We start from the raw sequence: 24,753 nt of genomic DNA on the forward strand, positions 1-24,753 counted from the left end.
GGAAATATTCTTTTCTAACCACCTGGTCCCCCTCACCCCAGACACGTCCCCCATATCCCCTTTTCCACGTTTTCTATTTTTTTTATTTTTTTATCTCAATTTTATTTTATTTTTCAATTATTTTTAATATTATTTTTCAATTTTTTTAATTAATTAATTTTTTTAATTATTTTGATTAATTAACTCTATTAAAACAAATTGAAAATAAGAAATAAAATAGAAATTGAATTAAAAGCATAAAAATAGAATAAAACAAAAAAGGTAAAATAAGATAAAAGGAAAATAATAAATAACCAATAGAATTTTTACAACCCGGACAAAATTGAGTGTTGACAAATAGTTTGAGAACAAAAAAATATATTTAACCTTATTATTAGACACATATAATATATTGTTATTCTTAAGGAGAAGTGAGGTGTTGATATTTAAAGGAAAAAAGAGAGACGATAGCTAATCAAATCCACTTTTTTACTATCAATTATAATCTTATTTGTGATGGGTCTTATAAATTCAAGTACAATGAACCTAAACCAAATAAAAAATTAAGTTTAATAATAATACAAATTATTCACACATAGTATATATAATAATTGGGTAGTACAAATCACTTTGTTCATTAATATTGATTAAATATGTTTTCATACAAAAGTTATATTATGCATTTGACTTATAACTTCCCTACATTTTATGTTTTTATGATAGATTTTTCTGATTAATGTATCTAACCTATACATACTATAATTACATACACTTTGTTTTCTCATATTTTATTTTAAATTTGTATCTCCTTATAATATAACCTATATTGGTTGAATTTTTTATTATATATATATAATCTATTTATTTGAAAGAAGTATTATGGTATATTTAAATTCAATTATAATTTTCTTACATTCAAGATATAAGAGAAGAGGAAAGAAACAAGAATATGATGTTTTCAATATTCTAACATCTAAATTTCTACAATACCATAATTTTCATATCAACATTATATTATAATTTCATTGTTTAACATAAATTAGTTAATCAATTAATTAAAGATGATGTTTTCTTTCACTAAAGATAATAACAATATTAGTATCATAAAAATAATCTTTATAATGAATGAGAAGTTTATAATGAATGTAATTAGAAAGATGCTAGTTAAAACTAAACCAATTGTAATCATTACGCTGGGTGTTATAAATAGGAGTAAAAGGGTGAAGGAATGGAGGTGAAAAAAAAAAGACAGAGGATTGGCAGTAAGTGCATAATAAGGTGTAATAAAACAGACAAGAAAAAAAAAGAGTATCGTCAAAGTTTCAATACAACTGATATATCTTTCACAATAATTGTTAAATGTATCTTTTGTTATTTGAAATATTATTCTAAGAATTGATTATTATTTGTATAGAGTTTCCATATTCAATCATGAATAATACAATTGATTACTATTAAAAATAATTTATTAGATGAGAAAAAAAAAACCTTTTATATAAAAACTTTTACTAGAATTTTGAAGTTAAGAAGTTTTAATTATTTCAAATCAAATTCTCTAGCCTACAAGCATTCTTCAAGAATGCTAAGCTTTTTCTTCTTCATAAATAATCTATTCAATAAGTTTTTCATTTTTAGATAATTGGGGAAATCATTTAAATGTTTTGGAACATTCATTACAATAGGTGATATCTTTTCTTATCTTTTATTATCAAAATTTAATTTTCACTACACATAGGTTTCATGTCTTCATATATGTAATAAGTTTTGACATGATATTGTAGTATTTTTAATGGGTTTTTATGAATCTTTGTCATATTATTGCATGTTAATTTGGTTATAGTAATGATTTTCAAGATAATGAGAAGCAATCCCATTAATTTATGATGAGTAAAACTAGATGTAGATGTAAATAAAAACATATGTATTTTATCTTCTTTACACTATATTTTAAATTCTTTTATTTGTGATATTATCTTTTATATTTTAAACATTTCAATTAACTGTTATTATAAGATTGTGTGAAGATTTATCACAAGATTGTGTGAAGATTTATCACATTAGTGCAAAATAGATATACTAAAACATTAAACTGGTTGTAGAGAAATTGATATAATGCAAAATGTGATGACAATTTATTGTAGTGGAAATCGATTTAATATGTACATAATATTAGATCGGTTATAAAGGGAATCGATCTAAAATGTGCATATTAAATCGTTTAAAAACTTAATCGATATAATAGGTCTTTTTCATTACCATGTGCAAAACCCTTTCTTAGCTTTTTGTGGTGTTCCTTGTTTTTTCATCTTCCGCAATGCAACTCTCACTTTTTCTTTACTCTTCAACTCTCAAAGCCCTAAAACCTTCTCTTTCAATGCAACCCTTTCTCTTCTTCCTTCATCTTCATCTTCCTTCCCGCTATAGGTTTCACATTTTTATTTTTTTCCCTAAACAGTCATGGGTTTGTTCCTCTCCCCACCTAGTGATTTGCTTGTCCTAGTTGTTGCGGTCTTCATCATCGTGGTCACAACTGTTGTGATTTTTCTGTCTCGATCTATTTGGTTGTTTTTGAAACTATCATTATTACTTTAGGTCATTGAAGCTTTTGGGTTGTTCGTCGACGATGTTGATAAGATCATTGCTTGTGTTGTTCCACTTGTCATCGGTGTTGATATGCTTATCGATATGCATTTATCAATGTTAGTTTGTTGTGTCAACTCTTAAGGAACCAACTTAAAGTTTTATTTAATATGTGAAAATATACAAAAAAAAATCACTTTATTTTTTTTTTCTATTAAGGATATTAGATCGATATTATTTTGCATTAAATAAGTCTTGAAACATCATTCTACCCCATTAGTAATGTATAATACATTATTATTTACATTAAACTATTTTATCTTTTACCAAATAAAAATAATTTAATAGTACAAAATACTAAACACACCTACTTAGAAGTTGTATTACCTCGTCACTCATAAGTAATCACCATAAATGTTAAATGATTAAAAAATATCAGTTCTATGGCACTAAGAAATATTTTTTTTAGCTAATTATTCTTCAAGAATATATATATATATATATATATATATATATATATATATATATATATATATATATAGTATAATAGAAACAGAGGCACAAGCATTTCTATTAGGGTTAAATATGTTTTTAGTCCCTGAACTATCAGACGATTTTGTTTTTAGTCCCTGCTCAGAACTTTGATGGTTTTTAGTCCTTATAGTTTAGAAACTCTGAGTATTAGTCCTTCAAATTGAACGGTGTTAAGTTTTTGTGGAGGTGACAAACGGCGTTGCCACGTGAAATACCAGCTGCCCTCTTCTCTTTCTGCCACGTTCTTGATTGAAATCAAATTAACAATTAGGGTTCTTAATTGGGCAATTAGAGTTCTTAATTGGGGCAAAGTTAATTAGGGTTCTTAATTGGGGCAAAGTAAATTTTTTCAATTGGAGAAAATTTCACGGAACGACCACCGCAAGGAAACCTCGTTTCATCAAACGCCACATTTGAGCTGGGCTTCTTTTCTCCTAGCGAAAAAAGTGGAAGGAAATGTTCACTTAGTTCAACATGGAGGAACAACATATCCGGGAAAACGGGTGACACCAATCTCTTTCCTTTGAGGCAAAGCAACGCCCTAAAGAAGAAAGGTTCCCAGGAGATGAAGAACCCATAAGTGGGGTTTGGGATCTGTGAAGAGAAAGTGCAATTTCCATAGGCAATAGCAAATGTTGGGAATGAGGAGGGAAGATTAGAATGAGTGCCCCCAATTCCTCGTAGTGAGGAAGGGAACTTGAACATGGATGCAAATGTGAAGAATAGCAAAAAGTGAGATTTGGAACGAGTCGGCGTCAGAAACATTGAGGTTTCCGCCCAGGTAGGTTTGGTCGTTAACATCTACATACTGTTGCAACAACCACATGGACAACGTGCGAACATTGACGTTGTTTCCAAAGTTCTCACATGGACCATCGAGTCCACTTAGTTCAACATGCTGAACCCAAGTTCTTTGCCCCCAGCTGCAGCCACGAAGAAGAACCCAACTTCTTCAAATCTCATTTATAAAAGATAACGAAGTGCTCTTGACTTAATCTCAGTTCAACAGTTAAACATCCCACGTGGCAGAGAGTGAAGGCAGAGATCAGTGATCACGTGGCATCGCCGTTTGCCACATCCATAAAAACTTAACACCGTCCATTTTTAAGGACTAATACTCAGAGTTTCAAAACTATAAGGACTAAAAACCATCAAAGTTCTGAGCAGGGACTAAAAACAAAATCGTCTGATAGTTCAGGGACTAAAAACATATTTAACCCTTTCTATTATATATATTACAATAGCAATTTTAATATACACTATTCCATTACTTATAGAGAACCAGAAAAGAAAGTTGAATAAAAAATTAGAAATTTTAAACATTAAGAAAACTTTAAAACATCATTAAAATTTTGTTGAAATACTTTTCTCTTTCTGTTGAATCAAATATTATACTTTTAACACGCCATAATATGTTATACCAAAATTAAAAATAATACTATAGAGCTCCTTATTACTTCAATTCAACCTTAAACTATTCAGTTGGAATCACTGTTTTCCATCGTTGATTGTTAATATATATATATATATATATATATATATATATATATATATATATATATATATATATATATATATATGTATATAAAGTTCGACCCTACTTAATGAATAACCATTTTTATTTTTATCATTATTATTATATACATAAAGTTCGACCCTACCTAATGAATAACACGAGTTTGGTTATTACATAAATTATTATTTTTATCGTCATTTTAATACGAATTTCCATTTTGTTAGGATTATATTATAAGGCATTGTTTTTAAAAAGCTCACAAGTATTATTGATTTATTCATATATGCACCATTTGTGAGGGCACTTGAAATATATATATATATATATATATATATATATATATATATATATATATATATATATATATATATACTAACATGTGCAACTAAATGCTGTCTTTATCTTCATTAATTAAGTTGGCTATGGTGTGTGTTTTGTATAAGAAGTAATTTCCACAAATATGTGAAAAAGAAAAAGAAAAAGAAAATAGTTGTAGTATTTAATTTCAAGTCTTGAAAGGTTTGAAAAAAAGAAAATAAAAATTGCGACAACGTATGTGGTACAAAGATTCAGATCTGAAATCAGTGGATCCTCCTGAAATCATACTCGCTTTTTATGACCCTACACTGTTACTCTCGTTCTTCTCATGATACAGACTGACATACTCATCCTATGATACATTACTATAATTTTAGAAATTTCCAAATTAAATTCAAATGCAATTCTAATCTTTACAATGACTACTTTTATCTAAGTATAGTTGGGATATATTTTAAAGAATTCAAAGGTGTTAGTTTAATGTTATATCAGTGTAAAGTTGTTAAATCAATTAAAGAGTTTCTGTATAGGTTTGAAAAAGATGTGCACGAGACAATGTGGAATGCAAATTTTTGGAGAATTTAATTTTTAAAGAGGAAAAATAAAAAGGTTGATTATTATTATTATAAATATATGACCATTAGATATTGAGAAAATGTAGGAAAAGAGTGTAAGATGTTGTACAGTGAATTATGGTATATAGGGTTAAGAAGGAAAGTGGAGAGTGAATGTGTTGAATGGTGACCACCTGTTTTCTGAATTGGCTACCTTATATAATATAAATGAATGAGTCAGAAAGAGTAAATATTCTATGAGTGGAGAAGAAAAATGACAATATTTTGACACCCCAAATAATATTTACTATTTTATCTTTCATTTTTTTTCCTTACCAACATAAAAGTTAATTTTTTTAATGATAACATTATGCTTAAAAACATGTTTTTGTGTGGTTGAATTGTGAAAAAAAAAATGATATTTTTGGATGAAAAAGCAGATTTTTATTAGGGCAGAGATTTTTGATTACCCAGAAAAGTAGGCAATGAAGAAAGGTGTGACCTACAAAGGCATATTCATAACAACAACATAAATGATCCAACACTCCTCCACCACAACCCTACATACTCATTTATTTCCTCTTACTAACTTCACTTTTTTTTACTTTTCACCAAGTTCACATCACTCACATGCTTTCTTTTTCCCTCACACTTTCACAATGTTATCTACATTTTCCTATTCTACAACTTTTTCTCAATAATCTACCCACCCCTAACCCTCCAAATAAATCACTCAAAGGATAACAAATTGTCTCAATTATGTAACTTTATTACTTTGTCTTCCACTGTTTCTCTTGTTTAGGATACTACATTTTTCACTCACATTTTCGACTTTCTTCTCTCTTCTTTCTGCATTATTCAGATTCTATTTTCAGTTTTTTCTATATAACCTCTTTTACTTTTTGAAACCCTCTGAACAATATCTATTATTAAAGTATCTTATTTAATGAATTGTACAACTTTGTATTAGTTTAAAGTATATATTATATATTAAATTATAGAGTGGGTGACTTGATTGATGAATTCAATATAAAAATAGATATCATTTAATAAACTCTTTGATCATTTACTTAGTGAATCCCTTCAAGGTTTCTTTGATCATGATAATAAAGGATGTTAAGTATTTGGTTTGTATCTATTTGATTAGAATGACATCACACCAAGTATCTATTGTTTATAATAATTCACAATTAATTACAATAATTTAATATATTATTAAATTATGTGATCTAAACTTATCCAAATAAGATATATGAACAACAATACAAATAATATATTTTACTAGATATATAATTTATGTTTATTAATTATTATATTTATTGCTAATTGATGCACTTAATTGATTTGATTATTTAAGTGTTTTCTACGTAAACAATCCCTATGAAAAAACAAATACTCTTAAAAAAGACAAATATCTTTAAGCTTGATTACTTAAAGTGTTAAAGTCTTTTTTGAGTTTTTACAAAATATATATCCGGCTATGTAAAATTAATTTAATAAAATAATTTTTTAATAAAACTTAATTAAAACTGCATATGAATAAAAAATATAAATTAAACTGATATGATGAATCAAATTTTAATTTAAATAAATAATTCTGTGCATATTTTAAATTGAACAACCAGAATAATTTAAATAAATAATTCTTGTGCATATTTTAATTTTTACAATTTTTTATTTATTAAATGGGTTTAGATTGAGTTTTTAAGAAAATTATAATATCAGGCTAAATATTAAAGAAGAGAAAAAAAGAAAAGGATAATAGATATCAGATCAAATAAAAAAAATATCACAAAATTGTAATTATTTAATTATTTATTTTGTTTAATAAGACTTTATCTTATCTTATAATAAATAAAATCTTATCCAAAACAATTTTATTTTATTTTACATACGGGATGTGACCAGTAAACTTTATATTTTATTTTCTCTTACATTCTAGTTTTAGAGTTAATTATAAAAAATAAATTCATTTTTATTAATAAAGTTAATGATAACACGAGAGAATTACTCATTCTTAATTTTAGTTTACTCTAAAATAGCCTTCTTTTTAGTTATAAATATTTGTACGGTTATATTTCGTTTTGAGTAATCATACCATATATGAGAAAAAAAGACATGTTAATATAATTTTGAAATAAATAACCATTTCAACGTAAAAAATTAATATATTATTTTTAGTATAATAAAAGAATTAATATAATAATTATGGTTTTACTATTTTATTTAAATTTCATTAATAACTGGAATAATTAAATACAATATATAATCTTGAATAATTGTTACGTGTATTTATTAAAAAAATATTGATATATAATTAGTCATAATTTATTTTGTTTTTCATTTTATAAATTTAGAACTTATAACACTTATTTCAAAATTCATTGTGTATTAATATTAATTCTTTTAATAAACACTTGATAATCATTAACTATCATGTCTTAAATTACTTCAAATAAAATTTAAATTATAATATTTGTAACGTCTTGTTTAATAATATAAAATTATGAAACAAAATATTATAAAATTTATAAACTAAAACAAAGAAGTAGGAATATATATATATATATATATATATATATATATATATATATATATATATATATAAACTAATTAACTAATTTTTCAAAAACTAAAAACTTATATATCAAAACCACTATATAACTATTTGTTTGTAACTTCGTCTTTTATTATCACCTAAATCTCAAACCGTAAAATATTATCGTAAAAGAACAATAAAATAATAAAAAAAAAAGAAGTTAATGTACAAAAGAAATATTATAAATTATTTAAATTATATCAATTATAAACTAAAAAGGTATATAATACAATAACTCATACATGTTCACACAACAATGACATTAGATTCAATTATCCGGATACATGTATTTAAGATATTTCACTATACGTGTGAACTTCTAGTAGTATTTACACTCTATAGAGTCATAAACACAAGGGTTATCATCCCACTACTCACAAGATTAGTCTCCTCTGTGCCTAGGGCCAAATTGTCCAATGATTAAGATCTTTGTCATTCTCTCTCGCTACCATTCATCTTTATCTTTATATGAGTTGAATAGTTGACAAAATATCAGAATATACCTCTTTAACGAACTCTTATATGTCAATGCATACATTAAAAAATTATCATCACAAATAATTTCTCCTTGAAATTCTCAACAACATTACCAAACATATCCATAACGATATCATCATCTCAATATAGAGCTACGATGCTATCACAAACATACTTAAAGCTCTTTTAAATCAATCTCAAATAGCTAAAGAAGGAAAAAAATTCAAAAATATAGACTAACACTCAAAGATGGCGCCCAACGCCAAACTTCTCACAAAAGGTGGGGCTCAATGCTAGTCATGGCGTTGAGTGTCATTCTTCTTGCAAAAGGTCACACTCAGTGACATCCTTTTGCCGCTCAACATCCTATAACTAAGTTACTCCAGACTTGTAGGGAAATTTGGTGCTCATTAGTGTCGTGATACCACTCAACACTTAAGCATTCACAAAATTGGGCGTTCATTGTCACCTTAGCACTTCTCACCTCTATCTTATTCGCAAAATGGGACATTCAACGTCACCTTGACGTTGCTTAATTAGCACTATACTAGTTGACAACAATCACATTTGGTGATTTTAAGTAAACTTGGACTTGATCAACTTAGTGAGTTGGTTCAAAATAGTTTTTACACATTAAACTTTTATTAATTTGCTCAATTGCTCAAATCCTAAGTTCTTTCGATAACAGAAACCCAAACAACAATCAATGCAAAACAATAATTTAAACCAATCAATTTAATAATACATATCTATTTTAGATTCATCAATATGTCACATTTATTAAACTTACGCAAACCAAATCAACTAGTTTCCTTTATCTTAACAAAGTTAATTGACGACTCACAAGCTAAAACATCTTCTAACCCATAGAGTAACCCCTATCTATACTTATAGACAACATAAACATGAGTATGGTATGCTATTAAAAGCACTTATCAATAGAGAATCTTATAGATGAATCTAAATAAACATGCAAGCATAAGATTTTGCCCACATGCAAAGGAAGAACCAATGTGAACCTATAAAAGAGGCAAAAAACTAACTTACTTATAAATTGAGAAATTAATAGGTCAAGAATGGAAAGTTAGCCACAAGGATTACTCGAGGAGTCTTAAATCTTCAAATAAATAGCAATAGTAAGGATGGAAAAAATACTTGTACGCGCAGATAAAATCCACAGCGGATAGTTGGTACCCGCAAGTAGTGAGTATTTTAATACTCGCTTATAAACGCGTCGAGTGTGAGTATCATACTATTTGTGCCTGCGAATATCCATTACAAAAAGAAATTAGTTTTTATTTTATTAAGTTAAATTTAAATATAATTAAAATTAATTTATATTTTATTTGATTAAATTTAAATAAAATTAAATTTTATATGTATATTTTATTTTGTAATTTTATTTAGATTTTATTTTAAAAATATATAAAATATATTTTTTTAAATATTCGCAGGTATCCACGGATACTCACTGATATTTTTAAATGGGTATACATTTAGTAACGGGTAAACACTATTTGTGTTTAATCCGACCTGTTGTCATCCCTGCACAAGAAGTTAGATAATCTAGAGAAAAGAAAAAGGGCTTTAAAAAAATGTATATTTTTAAATAATTAAACTTATTTATAAAAATTCTATTTATTATACTTTAAACTTTTTAACATTAAAATAAGGGTTAAATATGTTTTTAGTCCCTAAACTATTGGTCGTTTCTGGTTTTCGTCCCTCTTTCAAAATAAGGTACAATTTGGTCCTCATTCTTTTCGAAACGTTCGTTTTAGTCATAAAAAACTAACACCGTTAAAAATTTGGTCCTCATTTAGTCAACAAAACGAGGACTAAAACCAAAGTTCCGAGGACTAAAACCAAAGTTCCGAGGACTAAAACGAACGTTTCAAAAAGAATGAGGACCAAATTGTACCTTATTTTGAAAGAGGGACGAAAACCAGAAACGGCCAATAGTTTAGGAACTAAAAACATATTTAACCCTTAAAATAATCGATTTTCACCTTTTAACATATATCATTCTAAAATACGATTTTCTAGACAATCAGTGATAATAATATAAAATTTTTTTATACTAAAACAAAACATTTCAATAAATATTTATTTTAAATTTAATTAATAACAATTTTAATGATGTACTAAATCAATTATTTATTTTAAATTTAATTAATGATAATTTATATGACATAAAGTTTGGTGAGTATTTACAAGGTATGCAAGGTATTTACAAGGTATGCAAGTACTACTACAACTATGTAACAGAAAATTATTGTTTTCACGTTATAACTCAGTAGGCACATAGTTATAATAAATTTGTGTTGTAATTATTATTTATTTAGTTTGGAAAATAGGAAATTATTAGAAATATTAAATGATGCACCTCATCTCTAGTTGTGCACTGCCAATCACAACATGCCGCATTTAGTCTTAAAGCTGCTGCATTAAATACACTCTTAAAGTCAAGCTGGCCTATCCACAAATTTAACATCAAATTATTGACTTATTATTACCCAACAAAATTAAACCATTTATCACTCTTCATTCATTCATTAACTCTTATTTTTATTTTACTTATAAAATAAAAAATCATGAATATATACATATAGACTAGTCTATAACTCAAAAGTATTTAACATTTTTGCAAACAATTAGGAGCACTTTTTAGCTATAGATGGGTATAAGTAACTACACATTCTAAAATTAGTTAAAAGTTACAAATTTTAACCAATGAAAAAAAGGTCCATTGTTAATATTTCTTTTTGAAGAAGGAGGAATAAGTGATTGGTCGAAGTAGGGTAGAAAGATGATGGTTAGATGCACCGTAGGAGCAGAGGATTGCAGCCCCAATTGTTGCATCTTGTGAAAGTTATAAGCATGAAATATATATATATGGCAAGCATGATATTAGCAATGGTAGACAGCTTCTCACACCGAAAGGTAAAAAGAAATCACATGCTTCCCATACCATTTTTTTCCAAAAGAAAAGGAGTTTCAAGCACCCATTTCCCTTATTTGTTAGCAAGACTTTCGTGACAGCATCATGTTTCACTCAGATATGGCTATTCTTCCTCTTTTCTAGACTTCATTTCATGCTTAATTAGCAAAATGCAATCCATGGTCCCATCCCACATAACAAAACTTAATTATAATTAATGCTCTTTTTCACCCCTCTTACGAATTAATCAATTATTAGGAGTCTCAGAACTTATAGTGTTATGAACTTGGGTGATTTTTCTGCTTTCTATTTTTTATACAGAAGAAAATTTATGAAAAGGTCAGAGTGTTGTTCAAATAACATTGACCTCATCTTTCATATTATGTCACTTACTAAAATATCCCTTGTCTGGTATGAAATTTAGATGCCCTTTTAATTTCTGTGAATCATTAATGAAAGAGAAATAATATTCAAAATGCTAGGTAGTAGTGGCAGCCATGGTTTGTTTCCATGTATCTGATTGATTTAGTGATAATTAATAATTCAACTGTGATTTAGCATAACAATTCATAGAGTAGGGCGATAAAGGTTTCTGGCCACAACATCAAAGATTTTTATGTGTCCATTAACTTGTACACATGGACACTCTAGTCACATCAATTTTTTCCCTACGTCAATTATTGACACTTGAGCTGATATATGCTAATTAACATCAAGATGCTTAATCTCTCTCTCTCTCTCTCTCTCTCTCTCTCTCTCCATACTAAATTAACTGTTCTTCATTTTTTCAACTTCTTCACTTTTCCTTTTTAGCGGATATAGTAATTTGCTAAAGAATCAGATATCGTAAGTGGAAAAGAAACCACATAGAGTTATTCAAAATGCATCTTCATGCAGATATTTTACCACCAAAACTGATAAGATTTTGTGAAGCCTTTGAATATATATAACTGTTATTGAATTATTCTTATCATTATTCTTGGACTGAAGTTAACATTAATTTGAAGTTTCTACAAGAGAAAGAGCAACATGCACTAAGCATAGTATTACTTGAAATAATTAAACCATTGATAAACTTTCCAAGTTACAAGTTGGAGGAGATCCCAGCTGCTTCTGAGAGCCTCAACCCATGTAATGGATTAAACCCTAGTCAGATCTCTGAAGAGTTTCCTTTCTCTTCTTTCTTCTGGCTAGTCATATATGATTTTGAATGTCACATCCCAAACTTATAGGGATTGAGATTTCCATGTCAATTAGAACATTGGAGATAACTCCATCATCTCCTCCACTTGACCAACGCTTTCATCTAAGAGCCACTTCTCAAGAAATGACAATGGAGGAGCACTGTTGTTCTCAGATTTTTGCCTGATCCTCTCTTCTTGAGAGACTTCGTGAGAAGATTCGGCAGCAGCTTCAGGACTCTTATCAGGCATGGAATCGCATGTGGACTTGTCCCAAGCAGCATTGTTTAGGTTCTCAAAGGACAAAATAGAATCAAACTCTTCATGAGAAGCCATATCTACGCCACCCTCTTGCTCATCTTTGTTTCTTTTGTGCTGATGGTGAAGGTTCAAAGCAGGCAGCGATGCACACTTCATCAGTTTATTAGTGGTCTCAAAGTTGTTGCTGTTGTTGTTGTTATCATCATCAATGCTTTGGAGCTCTTGATCTTGGGATCTCTTGAGTGGCTTTGGGGAAGATCTCATCCAACCTTCCAAGAGTCTTGAGATGTTCTCAGTGCTTGAGGCATATGTGGAGGACTGAGACTGACTAAGCCTAACGGATGAGACATGGTTATTGTTGCTGCTGCTCATGTCTAAACTTCTTCTGTCGTTAAAGCTCTTTGGTAGATACTGACCACTGGTGGCTGAGTCTGATGCTGAGTGGGGATCTATGGCAGCTTGAAATTTCTTAAGCTTCTTCTTTAGATGGGTGTTCCAATAATTCTTGATATCATTATCTGTTCTTTGGGGAAGATACGAAGCTATGGCTGCCCATCTGCTCAACAATCAACAACTTCACAGATTCAGGCATATAATATGCATATACATATATATGCTAAAATCATAAGCAAATAAGTAAAAAGCATCTGAATTTTGATGTTTAGTTCTTCATGCTATATGTATATTGATTCTCTTTTCGTTGATGAGAAGAGAAAATTATGATATTTGACCGAGAATTACTTGTTACCCAGTAGAGCTTGCAAATGAATTATCATTCCTTCTTCATGGGGAGTGAAGTTCCCTCTCTTGATTCCTGGCCTGAGGTAATTTGTCCATCTAAGCCTGCAACTTTTGCTGCACCTTGACAACCCTTTTCAAGAAAAGGTTTGAACTATATATGATCAGTTTGATTCAAGAAGAAGAAGAAGAAGAAGAAGAAGGCAGTTTCATAGTAATAGATATACATACAGTAAAGAAAACAGGAAAAGGATTTGAAGATATAATAGTAGGAGATGTTGAAATTAGGTAGTTAATTACCAGTATTAGTAGGCACTGATCTCCAATTTCCTGGACCATGTTCTTGGATGTATGAGACAAGGATGATATCCTCCTCAGGTGTCCATGGACCTTTCTTGATGCCAACTTTGTCACAGCAAGGAGGCCTCCCCATGGGTTGCTTTGGTTGAATCCACCTTCTTTCTTTCTCCCCAAAAACTGAATACGCACTGATCTCCTTTTCTAGCTAGGCCAAACTTCCCAAGAGAGCTTGCAAATAGTACCAATGCATGTGAGTGGTTTATATACTCGATGACTTTGATGAAAGGAAAACTTAAGAGATTTACCATCCTTCATCTACCAAGCTAAGTCACCTAACTCTTTTACTACCTTTATAATTATGCAGTCAATGTGGAAACCAAAGTCAGCCACTGAGGAGTTTAACAATTTTCTCTCTTTTTCCTTTCTTTTCTTTGTCACGTGGCACCTTCTCACCAAAACTTAATCTAATTTAATATTTCTTACCCTTCTCTTTTATTTCCCTTCAAACTGTTTGCTTCAGACCCTTCATGTCGTTAGCACACTAATCAATCACCATGTTGCCTTTTTCACATATACAACTTTTGTCGACATCTAATAAATTGAGGTTCCAAGTGAAGTGTACATTTTTCTTCTAATCTATTCTTCTGATTTATTAAAATTTAAGTCCCTAACCAAACGTAAAATTCAAAGCAAACTTAATTGTGGCATTCATTATTTTCCAACGAATACTTGGTTTTTCATTTTCATTTTCATTTTATTTCTCATTTTCATTACCCTCTGCACAATTCAATGTGTGGTACTGCCAAAATTTAGCGGACAGCTAACAATAAATGAAATTTTCACAGAGAGGAGCAGAAAGTGCCGTAAGGATCCCCAGAGGGGTTAGAGATTTTGGTAAGGTTGCTTCTGGCTTTTGGGGAATGTTTACAGAATCTGGAACAAATGAATAATGATTTGTGGTTACTTGTCTGTTATTGTGCAGGATAAATATTTAATTTGTACTTGTTAGCTTGTAAAGATGTTGAATTCAACCCTCAATATCCATTATCATATTATATATATAAAAATGAAATTGTCATATACATATGAAGGAGACATGGAACTATGTTGTATATGGTTCCATAAGGAGTAATGCTTTCACTTTTCTGTGGTGTCAAATCCGAGCCTATTATGTTATCTTTTTGGCCTTTTTGGAGTGATGGAAGTACTTAGAGCAACAGAATGTAAAAGAATGAAAGATGATGGAAAAAAAAAAGGTTGAATTTTGATGAGAATTGAGCTTGTTTTTTATGTTATGGTATGAGAGAGAGAGTGTGTGGGTGCTTGCTTCTTTATGAGGAGCAGCGAGATCGTTCTCTTAAGCATGTGTCCGAGCTGTGGGATGTACTGAAGTGGTGTGTTAGTACTTAGGTTGTGTCACTTTCCATTGATCTTAATTACTCCCTCTTCTGTGTAAAAGGGATAACGATCTTCAAAGCAACTGCTCAAAGCTCGACTTTCATCGACATTATGCTAAGACAACACTTCAAGATAAATTGTATTCTACTGTGTAAGTAGTACAACGTAGGGAGAGACTCTCTAAAGTATGACATGCTTCAATATATGATCATAAAAGAAGAAAATAATAAGAAAGACACACTTGTTTACGTTCATTTGATTGACGTATTAGAAAGGTAAAATGACCATAAAATAATAAACTTTTATAATTTTAGTAATATCACATGTAAAAAATATGTATTTATCAAAATAACATTTCTAACAAAAAAAAAGTTATGTTTAATAGTTATTTTTATAATTATAGTTAATTTAATTAATTAATCAAATTATTTATGTAAATGGAATGTATTGGGAAATTTAAGACAATAATACTAAAGTATATGTTAGTAAAATATATGTGAAAACTAATGGCATAACGTGACATTTTTATTAGTCATCTTTTATTCACTTTATGAGAGTGGAAGGGTGAGATTGTAATCTAAATCGTGTGCGAATTTGTGATTGAATATCATAATTATCATATTCTGGTTTAGTTAGATGATCGATGGTACGATTGTGAAAAGCTTTAAGTTCTTCAGTTATTGTGTTATCATTTACAACTAGAAATATTTGTTGATCCAATATACACTACATAATATTCACAACACTTACAAAATTCAATTTCATCTTGTTGGTTTATTTATACGGATCTAAACTTTATTCTAACCCTCAAACGACTCGTAAACCAAAGTCATATTCTTAATAAAATGGTTAAATTATGTCAAAACAATTTTAAAATGTTCTTATTATAGGAACAAAAGTTATAATCTAAAACTTTTGTTCTTATCTACTATGATAAATGATTTTTATAATATTTATTTTCTCGATTTATTCAAAAATTACATTCAATTAATATAAATAACTGAATTCAACTATTTATTATATTATATTGAGAATATATATCTTAGTACTATTGCCAATTTCTTTACACTCACAAGAACCTTAAACATTAGAACAAAGGGACTTAGCACAACAGTTGATACCGATGATGAAGTCCAAGCAGTGATGCCATATTTAATCACACTTGATAGTACAAGAACCTTACTCGGAGTTGGGTTTTTTAAAGCCATATGATATGAGAAACCACGGTTTGGGAAATTAGGACTTTGGGAAAACAAAATTGTGACCAATTCCAATTTTGAAGAAAATGAGTTTGGGAATGACGAATTTTAGAGAAGATGAGCTTAGACCTCACTTCTTCGTGAAATGGAGAAGGAAAGGAAATGTCTCATCAAAATCTTAATATTTTATTTTAATTCTCTAACCTCAATTACTATAATTTGAATCTATTGGTTAGAATTCCTTGATAAATAACTATGACAATCTTTTCAATAAATATTATCCACATATCATTCCTCCACAATTATCCAACTCATTTGGTGAAATTTTTTATTAGTAAATCAAATATCAAAATCCACCATTAATATTTCTCGATAATTATGTATTACTTTGGAAATATTTTATCAATTGTATGGTATAAGAGTGGCCGAGCAGTCCGTATTTACAACCGTTTGGTCTATTCTTTTAGTCAACGAAAATTGGTCAGAGCAAATAGTCTTGTTCATGATGGGCCAACACATAAGTTATTGGACCGCAGTGAGACAAGCGCCTAAGTTATTTATGATGGGCCATAATTATATTATGGTTGGGCCAATAATCCAGTAGGTAATAAAATAATACTAGAATGATTAAAGGATATTAATTAAGGATATTCGATTAAAGATATTGTTAAGTTTTTCTTTGTCGTTTTTTAATTATCTTGGAGATTTCATAATGCTTACTCTAAAACTTTTTGTTTATACGGTAGTGATCTTTTTCGTTTCTCTTTTCATCTTCGGATTCCTATCTAACGATCCAGGACGTAATCCAGGACGTGAAGAATAGAATAAGAAAAAAGTGGATTCTGTGTTTTCTTGCTTGTGTGGAATTTTGAAATATTTTTAGGATTTTCTCTATTTTAACATCTTTCACTAGTAAAAAAACAAGTTCAAAAAAAAATACCAAATTATCAACGGAAAGAGAGGGATTCGAACCCTCGGTACAAGAATTTGTACAACGGATTAGCAATCCGACGCTATAGTCCACTTAGCTAGACCGAATCTAAAAATAAGTTTGTTTTTATTCTATTAGATATGTGCTAAATGCGAGATAACTTATAAATAGAAGGTTAAGTCCAAAAGGCAGGTACGTTTTACTAAATTCCAAATACTAGGTGGTACCTAACTTGAGCATCAGGATATCTTTTGCAAGTACCTCTCCCGGTCAAGAGTGAAAGCAAACGGAAGAGTGGATCCAAGCATTGGAAGACAGGAAGGTTACATCAGAAATGTACGTCTCTCAGCCCTACACATATACCTACATAAACATCAATAAATTTAGTATTTTTAATAATCACTCTATATTTTTTTTTAAAAAAACTAGTCTCATAAACTTTTTTGTCGTGAACTACTTTTTCAACCAAAACACATACATGTTTGATTTACTTGTAGTTAAAAAAATATGTATGCCAATAGAGCCTAATTCAGTATCCTAATTAACTCCACTAAATTTTTCAACTTCCTTATATAGGCAATGCAACACATCAATGTATCGCTATGGGTGAAATAAACTTCTTCATTACATGCTTTGGTTTTTACTTATGATCTGTTCCAAGTTTCAATCATTTCACTTCTTTCATTCACAATAATTAATTACCTATTATTATCCCTTTAGATAGCATTTTTGCTTATGCTTATTCAATTCACAATAACTCCTTCCATTATCTATCATCTTCAATTAATTACCGCGTGAATTTGTTTACTAGAGTATGAAGGTAGTAGTAGGCTTTATGCCATTGATTGTCTACATAGAACAATTTTTGTAGTGTTAAAAATAAATAAAATTATTAAATAGCATAAACAATTATTTACATGTGAAACAAACAATGTTACGTTATTAAGTATAAGTTTAATTTTCACATTTATATTATATCTGATTTATCTTAATAATTCAATCATTGAGTACTTTATTAATTAATAATATTTACTTGTTTCGTTGAAACATGCTTGCTTGAATTTTTATTAAGAAAGACTTTTGGTACATAAATTATATTATATTCATCTAAACCGATCATCAAGAAAATTATTTAGATCTAATATTATTAATAATTCTTTCAAGGAGATTCATTTAAAAATACTACACCAATAAAATACAAGTTAAATCTATATAAATAACTAACACCACATTCAATCTAAAATCTTAAAATAAATAAGTTTTCTTCCTTATATATAAACATTGTCTCACCCCTAAAAACTCAAAAACGTATCATTGGTAACACACTATTGAAATTTTACTTGAAAAAAAAAATAAAAACTTTTCTAGTGAAAATATGGAAAGGAAAGAGAAGAAAGAAGGAAGGGTTTGAAGGAGAGAAAAGGACAAGTGAAAGAATGATATAAAAGACAAAAAAGGTTAAGATAATTTTGAAATTAAGTTAAGAGTTAGATAGAAAGTGTAGTGGTAGTATTGGATAAGGAAAAGTCATAAAAAAAGGATCATTAATTTGAAAATGAAAGACTAAGCAAGTATTTTGGAATGGTTGAAAGGCTTTAATATATATATTTGAAGAAATGATGCATAAAATAAAGAGGAGAGGTCGGTCATGGGAGTAAAAAGCATTAAAGAGGAGGCTTGAAGGGTTCCATCCTCTTCCACCGATGAGTTTGAATGTGTTAATCAAAGACGTACCCCACAAACAATTGACCTTCGTGTACGTAACCCAATCTTCCCATCCTCCTACTCCTATTTCACTTTCTATCCAATTTCATGTACTTTCAATCTCTTTTAATCTTTTCAAATATTTCTATCTCTCTCTACAAAAATTTTCTAAATTTTCTATTTTCGACAAAACTTTTTCTTCTTTGATCAAAATCTCCTTATATTTCTTTTTGGTCATAAAAACAAATATAATAAATAGAAACAATATTAGCCAATAACATCTACTATGAACTTAATGTACTTATAACATCTTACTCAAATATGCTTAGATTAGATTAATTAAGTGTCCTAATAGTCTTGTCATGTGATTAATACTCTAAGTAAGATACGATTCACTAGTTGCAATCACATTAAGGTGACGATGTTAATGTTTATTAGGCCAAGATGATTTCCATCTATAGCATGCATGATATTTTTTTTGTCTATCATTATTTGTACGTGAGTATAAATTACAAAATTAATTTATGAAATAGTGATGGGTTTAGACTTATCGTAGTTTATTGTGATAAATTACTTAGTGTATCGGTCAAAAATGATTTTTATCAACATTTCTTATCTTAAAAATCCAAGTTATAAAATAATAAGGCAAGATGGTTGTTGTATTTTTTTTCTCCCTCTCTCTCACTACTTTCCTTTTCATGGGCATTACAAAAACATAGTATTAAAAATATCTAAACATAGTTTTAATGCATGTCCCCTTTTCATTTAATGAATTTTGGGTCCATTTGTGCTTCGGTATAATACTAAATTTCTTATAGTTGTATTTTATATATATATATATATATATATATATATATATATATATATATATATATATATATATATATATATATATTTGTTTTAACTAGTAAAGAATCAAAAAGTTGAGATAACTAAGTGGCTAATTAAGATTAATTTTTAATTAACCAGTATAAAGGAACAAAGGCAGTAAATACGTACAGAATAAAAAATATCATAACCAATAAACCTCAAAATCCATATCAACAAAAAAAAAATGTAACATGTGTGTCAGTTTTAGGTTTAGCCAAGTTTTGCTTCCCAAGACATTTTGTACGTGTCGATCACCCCATTAGCATCTTAGGCTTTCCAGAAAAAACCACACCAACATTGACATCACTTGATATTGTCAACAAAGAAAGAAAAGTTAGTATTATGTGATATTCATTCAATTAATAAATAAGAAAATATATAATTACTTATATGTGCAGATATTTTTAGTTAAATTGATATATTAATCATTTTTTTATTATCATTATCATAAAAATAATTTTTCTGATGTAATGAAAAAGTAACATAAGTTAAAGTTTAAGTTTCGTATTATGTTCAACAACTATATGTGTGAAGATTTATTGAGGTTGGTAAATTTTATTCTCTTTGATTTTTTTAGCAATTATTATAATTATCATTCTCATCACTTTATCACTATTTTTCTATTGTGACAAATTACCACTAACTAAATTCACTACATTTATCATTATCACACATTTATTAATTATTTTTATATTATGCTAATCATCTCTCATTATTTATCTATCTATATATCTCTAGTATATAGATATAAATCAAATTTTCAGAAAATATTTTACCAAAATAAATGTATAAACATTTTGGTGATGTGAAATAGATGACCTTTAAGATGTGTGTGTCTATATATATATATTATCAATATGACGTAAATTTTACTCTATAATGATTATTTTTTTCAGAGATAGAAATATTTGTATTTTTTAGGAGGGATATATTGCGAAGAAAGTAAAATAAATAAGTGAAATTATATAAAAATGATAAAATTAAAGATGTTTTGGTAGAAAAAAAGAAAATAAAGAAAAAAACATACAAAAAGGATTGATATAATGAATTTTATAATTTTACTAATTTTACTAATTTTTTTAATTATTTTTACTTTATTTTATCTTCTTTAAAACATGGAACTTATTTTTATTGTCTTTTGTCAATGATCATTAGCATTTTAATAAAACAAAATCAATTCTCTCTCTTTTTATCTAAAATTAGTGATAAAATAAATAGTAGAATCCATCTATTCTTTATTTAATTGCTCCCTTTCTGACACAATACCAAAGGTTAAAAGATTTGCTCTTGAATAATAATAATAATAATAATAATAATAATAATAATAATAATAATAATAATAATAATAATAATAATAATAATTGTTATTATTATTATTATTATTATTATTTTGGTCATAAATTTTTGCCCTACATGTCTCCTTCCATGGTTGTAGAGAAAGTGCTAGATTAAGAGGACTTAAATATTTCTTTACTTAGTTAAAGGTAGTAATAAATGTGTGTTGTTTTTTACTTCCTTTTCTCCTTTGGTTTCTTTTTCAATCTCTGAGTCTTGCAGATGGTACAACCTATTGGTTTATCTTTATCATCACAGAATAATGTTAAAGAATAATAGTGGATATTAATTAATTGTGAAAGCAAAATTTGCTTATGATGGTAAGTGATAACGTTTATCTAAACTGGTCATACACGCAAACCCTTCTTCTGGACCGATTAGGTAAATACTAGCATGGTACCCACACCCTATTCCTAATATTACAAACAAATCACATTAAATTTACAAAATCATCACAATATATGTACTTTATGTATACGACTTTTGTTAAGGTTTACAAGTCAAAGAATAAAATAATTCATTATTCTTTCTAGTAGTTATATTTTTTTCTAACTAGAGACATGCATATAAATATCAATATTTTAAATATTATTTTAGTGAGTTTTTTTTCCATAAGTATAAAATTGCATTTCAAAATATTATTTTAAAATATTCACGTTAATAACAATTAACAATTTGATAAAGAAAATTATACTTGTAATTAAAAAATATAATTTTTTATTTTGCAAATAAAAACTGAGTATCGATATCAAGACTAGTAAAAGGAACATTAAAGGTCGACTACTAATAATCAACATCACGAATGTCTTTGCAAGTCTTTAACATATAATTGATTATGTATTATGCTATAAATACATGTTGTATTGTCTACATTAGGCACACAATTTATTCATAAAATAAAGACTAGCTTCCTCTAACAACCACTTTGCTTCAGTCACTGCTCCAACCCAATCGATCGTGCTCCAACCTGACAGACTGTGCTTTATATTCCTGACTATCCTTTTAACTTCAGAAGCAAGCTCACTCCACCAAAAGTCACTCTTTCTTTTTGCTAATAATTTTGTTCTTGTTCAAGATCAGTGTACCGAAGAGATGGTTGGAGTAGGACCTAAGTCTCAAAGATTATCCTATCTCTCACAATTGGTTTCTTGTATCTGTCAGGATAAGACAACTTTATCTAATAAAAATCTTGGTTTTGAAGTTTAACTAAATAACATGAAACAAAGAAGTCTTTGTGTATGGAAAACTAACGAAAAAGTCTTTATGTATCGAAAGCTAACTCCAAACTAGAAAAACACTTAGCAAACCAAATACGATAAAACATCTAGGCTAAGAAAACAAACAACACTAAGTTAGAAAACCCCAAACCCAAATTAGGAAGCCAAACTTCAAGTAGGAACTAGGATAAAAAACACTAAGTTAGAAAACCCCAAACCTAAACTAGGAAACCAACCTTCAGTTAGACACTAGGATAGAAAAATCCCAAGACAACTCTTAAGATAGAAAACAAATCATCAAAACACTAAGGTAGAGCATCCTAGAAAACCAACTCTAAGCTAAAAGAAATACGAGATTAGAAAACCATAGATTAGGATAAAAGAACACAAAGCCATGAGCCAAAAAAGGGAAATGAATTTAACTCTATTCAGGAAATAGAGTAGAAAACAAAAGGTCTGAAATAGTAGTATAGAACTCTAACCAGAAAGAACATATCCAAAAGTTGTAGATGATCATCTAGGAGAAAGAACTAAACAACGAAAAATCATACTAAGAAAACTTAAGACATAAACCAAAGACAAACAACTCAAGACTTCGGAAAACAAGAAAACAACTTAGGATAATAATCAAAAAATAACTTAGAATGAAAACAAAAGACTTAGAACCTGAAACAGAAAACACAACATAGAAAATCTTAGGTAAACGCTTAGGTCTTAGGAAATAGGAAAACATCTAGACTAAAACACCCAAACGCATGTCTAAACACTATTATGCCTAAAGCATCTAAGCAATATTGCATTAAACACTCAATGCTTATAATACCTGAAATATGTATTCAACTTCTCTCGAAAACAAAACAAGTCAAGACAATGTCTCTGAAAAAACATATTAAAAGACATAATAAATAAAATATGAAAAAAAGCTTAAGCAAGTTAAGCGCTATCTGTCTAAAAAGAGACAAAAGCTAAATAAGTGTTTACTTAACTAAACGGTATCATAAGCTTAACAAGTACCTCATCTTATGATGTGTGTGTGTGTGTGTGTGTATATATATATATATATATATATATATATACACACACACACACTCACTTGGTATCTTTAGAAAAGAACTTAATTGCAAAATGCTACTTAATGGTAGAAATTCAAAAAACATTTTGTCATTTTGAGTAAGCATTAAACGACATTAAATGTTCAACGTTCAAAACTTGATTGTACATCAAAATGTTAGAAGTGGACTTTAAGTCTAACTCAACCCCACAAAATCGGCTTGTAGGGTGAGGTTTGCACCCACTTCCCAACTATGAATTGGTCTTATCTCTAATCGATGTGGGACTTCCAACACACACCCCTCACGCTGAGGTATATACATCTCGAGCGTGGGATTAGACATTTTTAATGGGTGGTCCGAATAGCGGCCCGATAGCGGGTGGAACAATATGTCCAATAAACAACAAATATCACTAGGATAGGTTCTAACCATGACTCTGATACCATGTTAGAAGTGGACTTTAAGCCTAACTCAACCCCACAAAACTGGCTTGTAGGGTGAGGTTTGCACCCAATTATAAACTATGAATTGACCTTATCTCTAGTAGATGTGAGACTTCCAACACAAAATCATATCAGAAGTAGGTAACATGAAAGACATTCAGGGAATAATCTCTCCCTAGAGAAACAATAATATAAAACCTGTGTAGAAACAAACCTCAAAAAAAGTAAAATACTAAAAGACTCTCAAAACTAAAGTGATAACAAAAGACAAGAATCGTAAAAAGGTAAAAACATTAAAGATAAGTAGATTTGCTATATATGTATCTATCTTGTGTAGGACAATCACTACGAAGTTCATCTTATAGATGCCAGATTCAACTAGGACGACATCATGCCAACCTCCTACTAGTCATAGTCTTCAACAATTAATTATGATAATTCAAGATTAATAGGTAATTGAGTCATGTGGCCCAAGCACTTCCAGGTAAGGATCCATGAACAGTAGTATAAATAACGTATTTTATGAGGTATGTTAATTATGTTCATTAATTATCATATTTATTGTTATTTGGTTGACTTGAGTGTTGGAATGTCTTCTGAAGACATAATCCTTATCCAGCTTAGAG

The 24,753-nt window shown here is 28.8% G+C and overlaps 1 protein-coding gene across 1 annotated transcript; it reads right to left on the reverse strand.

The window, feature by feature from the left end:
* Positions 1-12,439: 12,439 nt before the first annotated feature.
* MYB60 (myb domain protein 60) lies at positions 12,440-14,219 on the reverse strand. The gene is made up of 3 exons (XM_047297401.2): positions 13,979-14,219; positions 13,682-13,811; positions 12,440-13,496 (listed from the first exon to the last, which is right to left on the reverse strand). The coding sequence occupies exons 1-3, from the start codon at positions 14,109-14,111 to the stop codon at positions 12,752-12,754; spliced, it is 1,008 nt and encodes a 335-aa protein (XP_047153357.2). The 5' UTR covers positions 14,112-14,219; the 3' UTR covers positions 12,440-12,751.
* Between the last annotated feature and the right edge of the window lie 10,534 nt (positions 14,220-24,753).

The sequence above is a fragment of the Vigna umbellata genome, chromosome 5 (genome assembly GCF_029865625.1).
Source record: "Vigna umbellata cultivar VRB3 chromosome 5, Vumbellata_1.0, whole genome shotgun sequence".
NCBI classification, from domain to species: Eukaryota; Viridiplantae; Streptophyta; class Magnoliopsida; order Fabales; family Fabaceae; genus Vigna; species Vigna umbellata.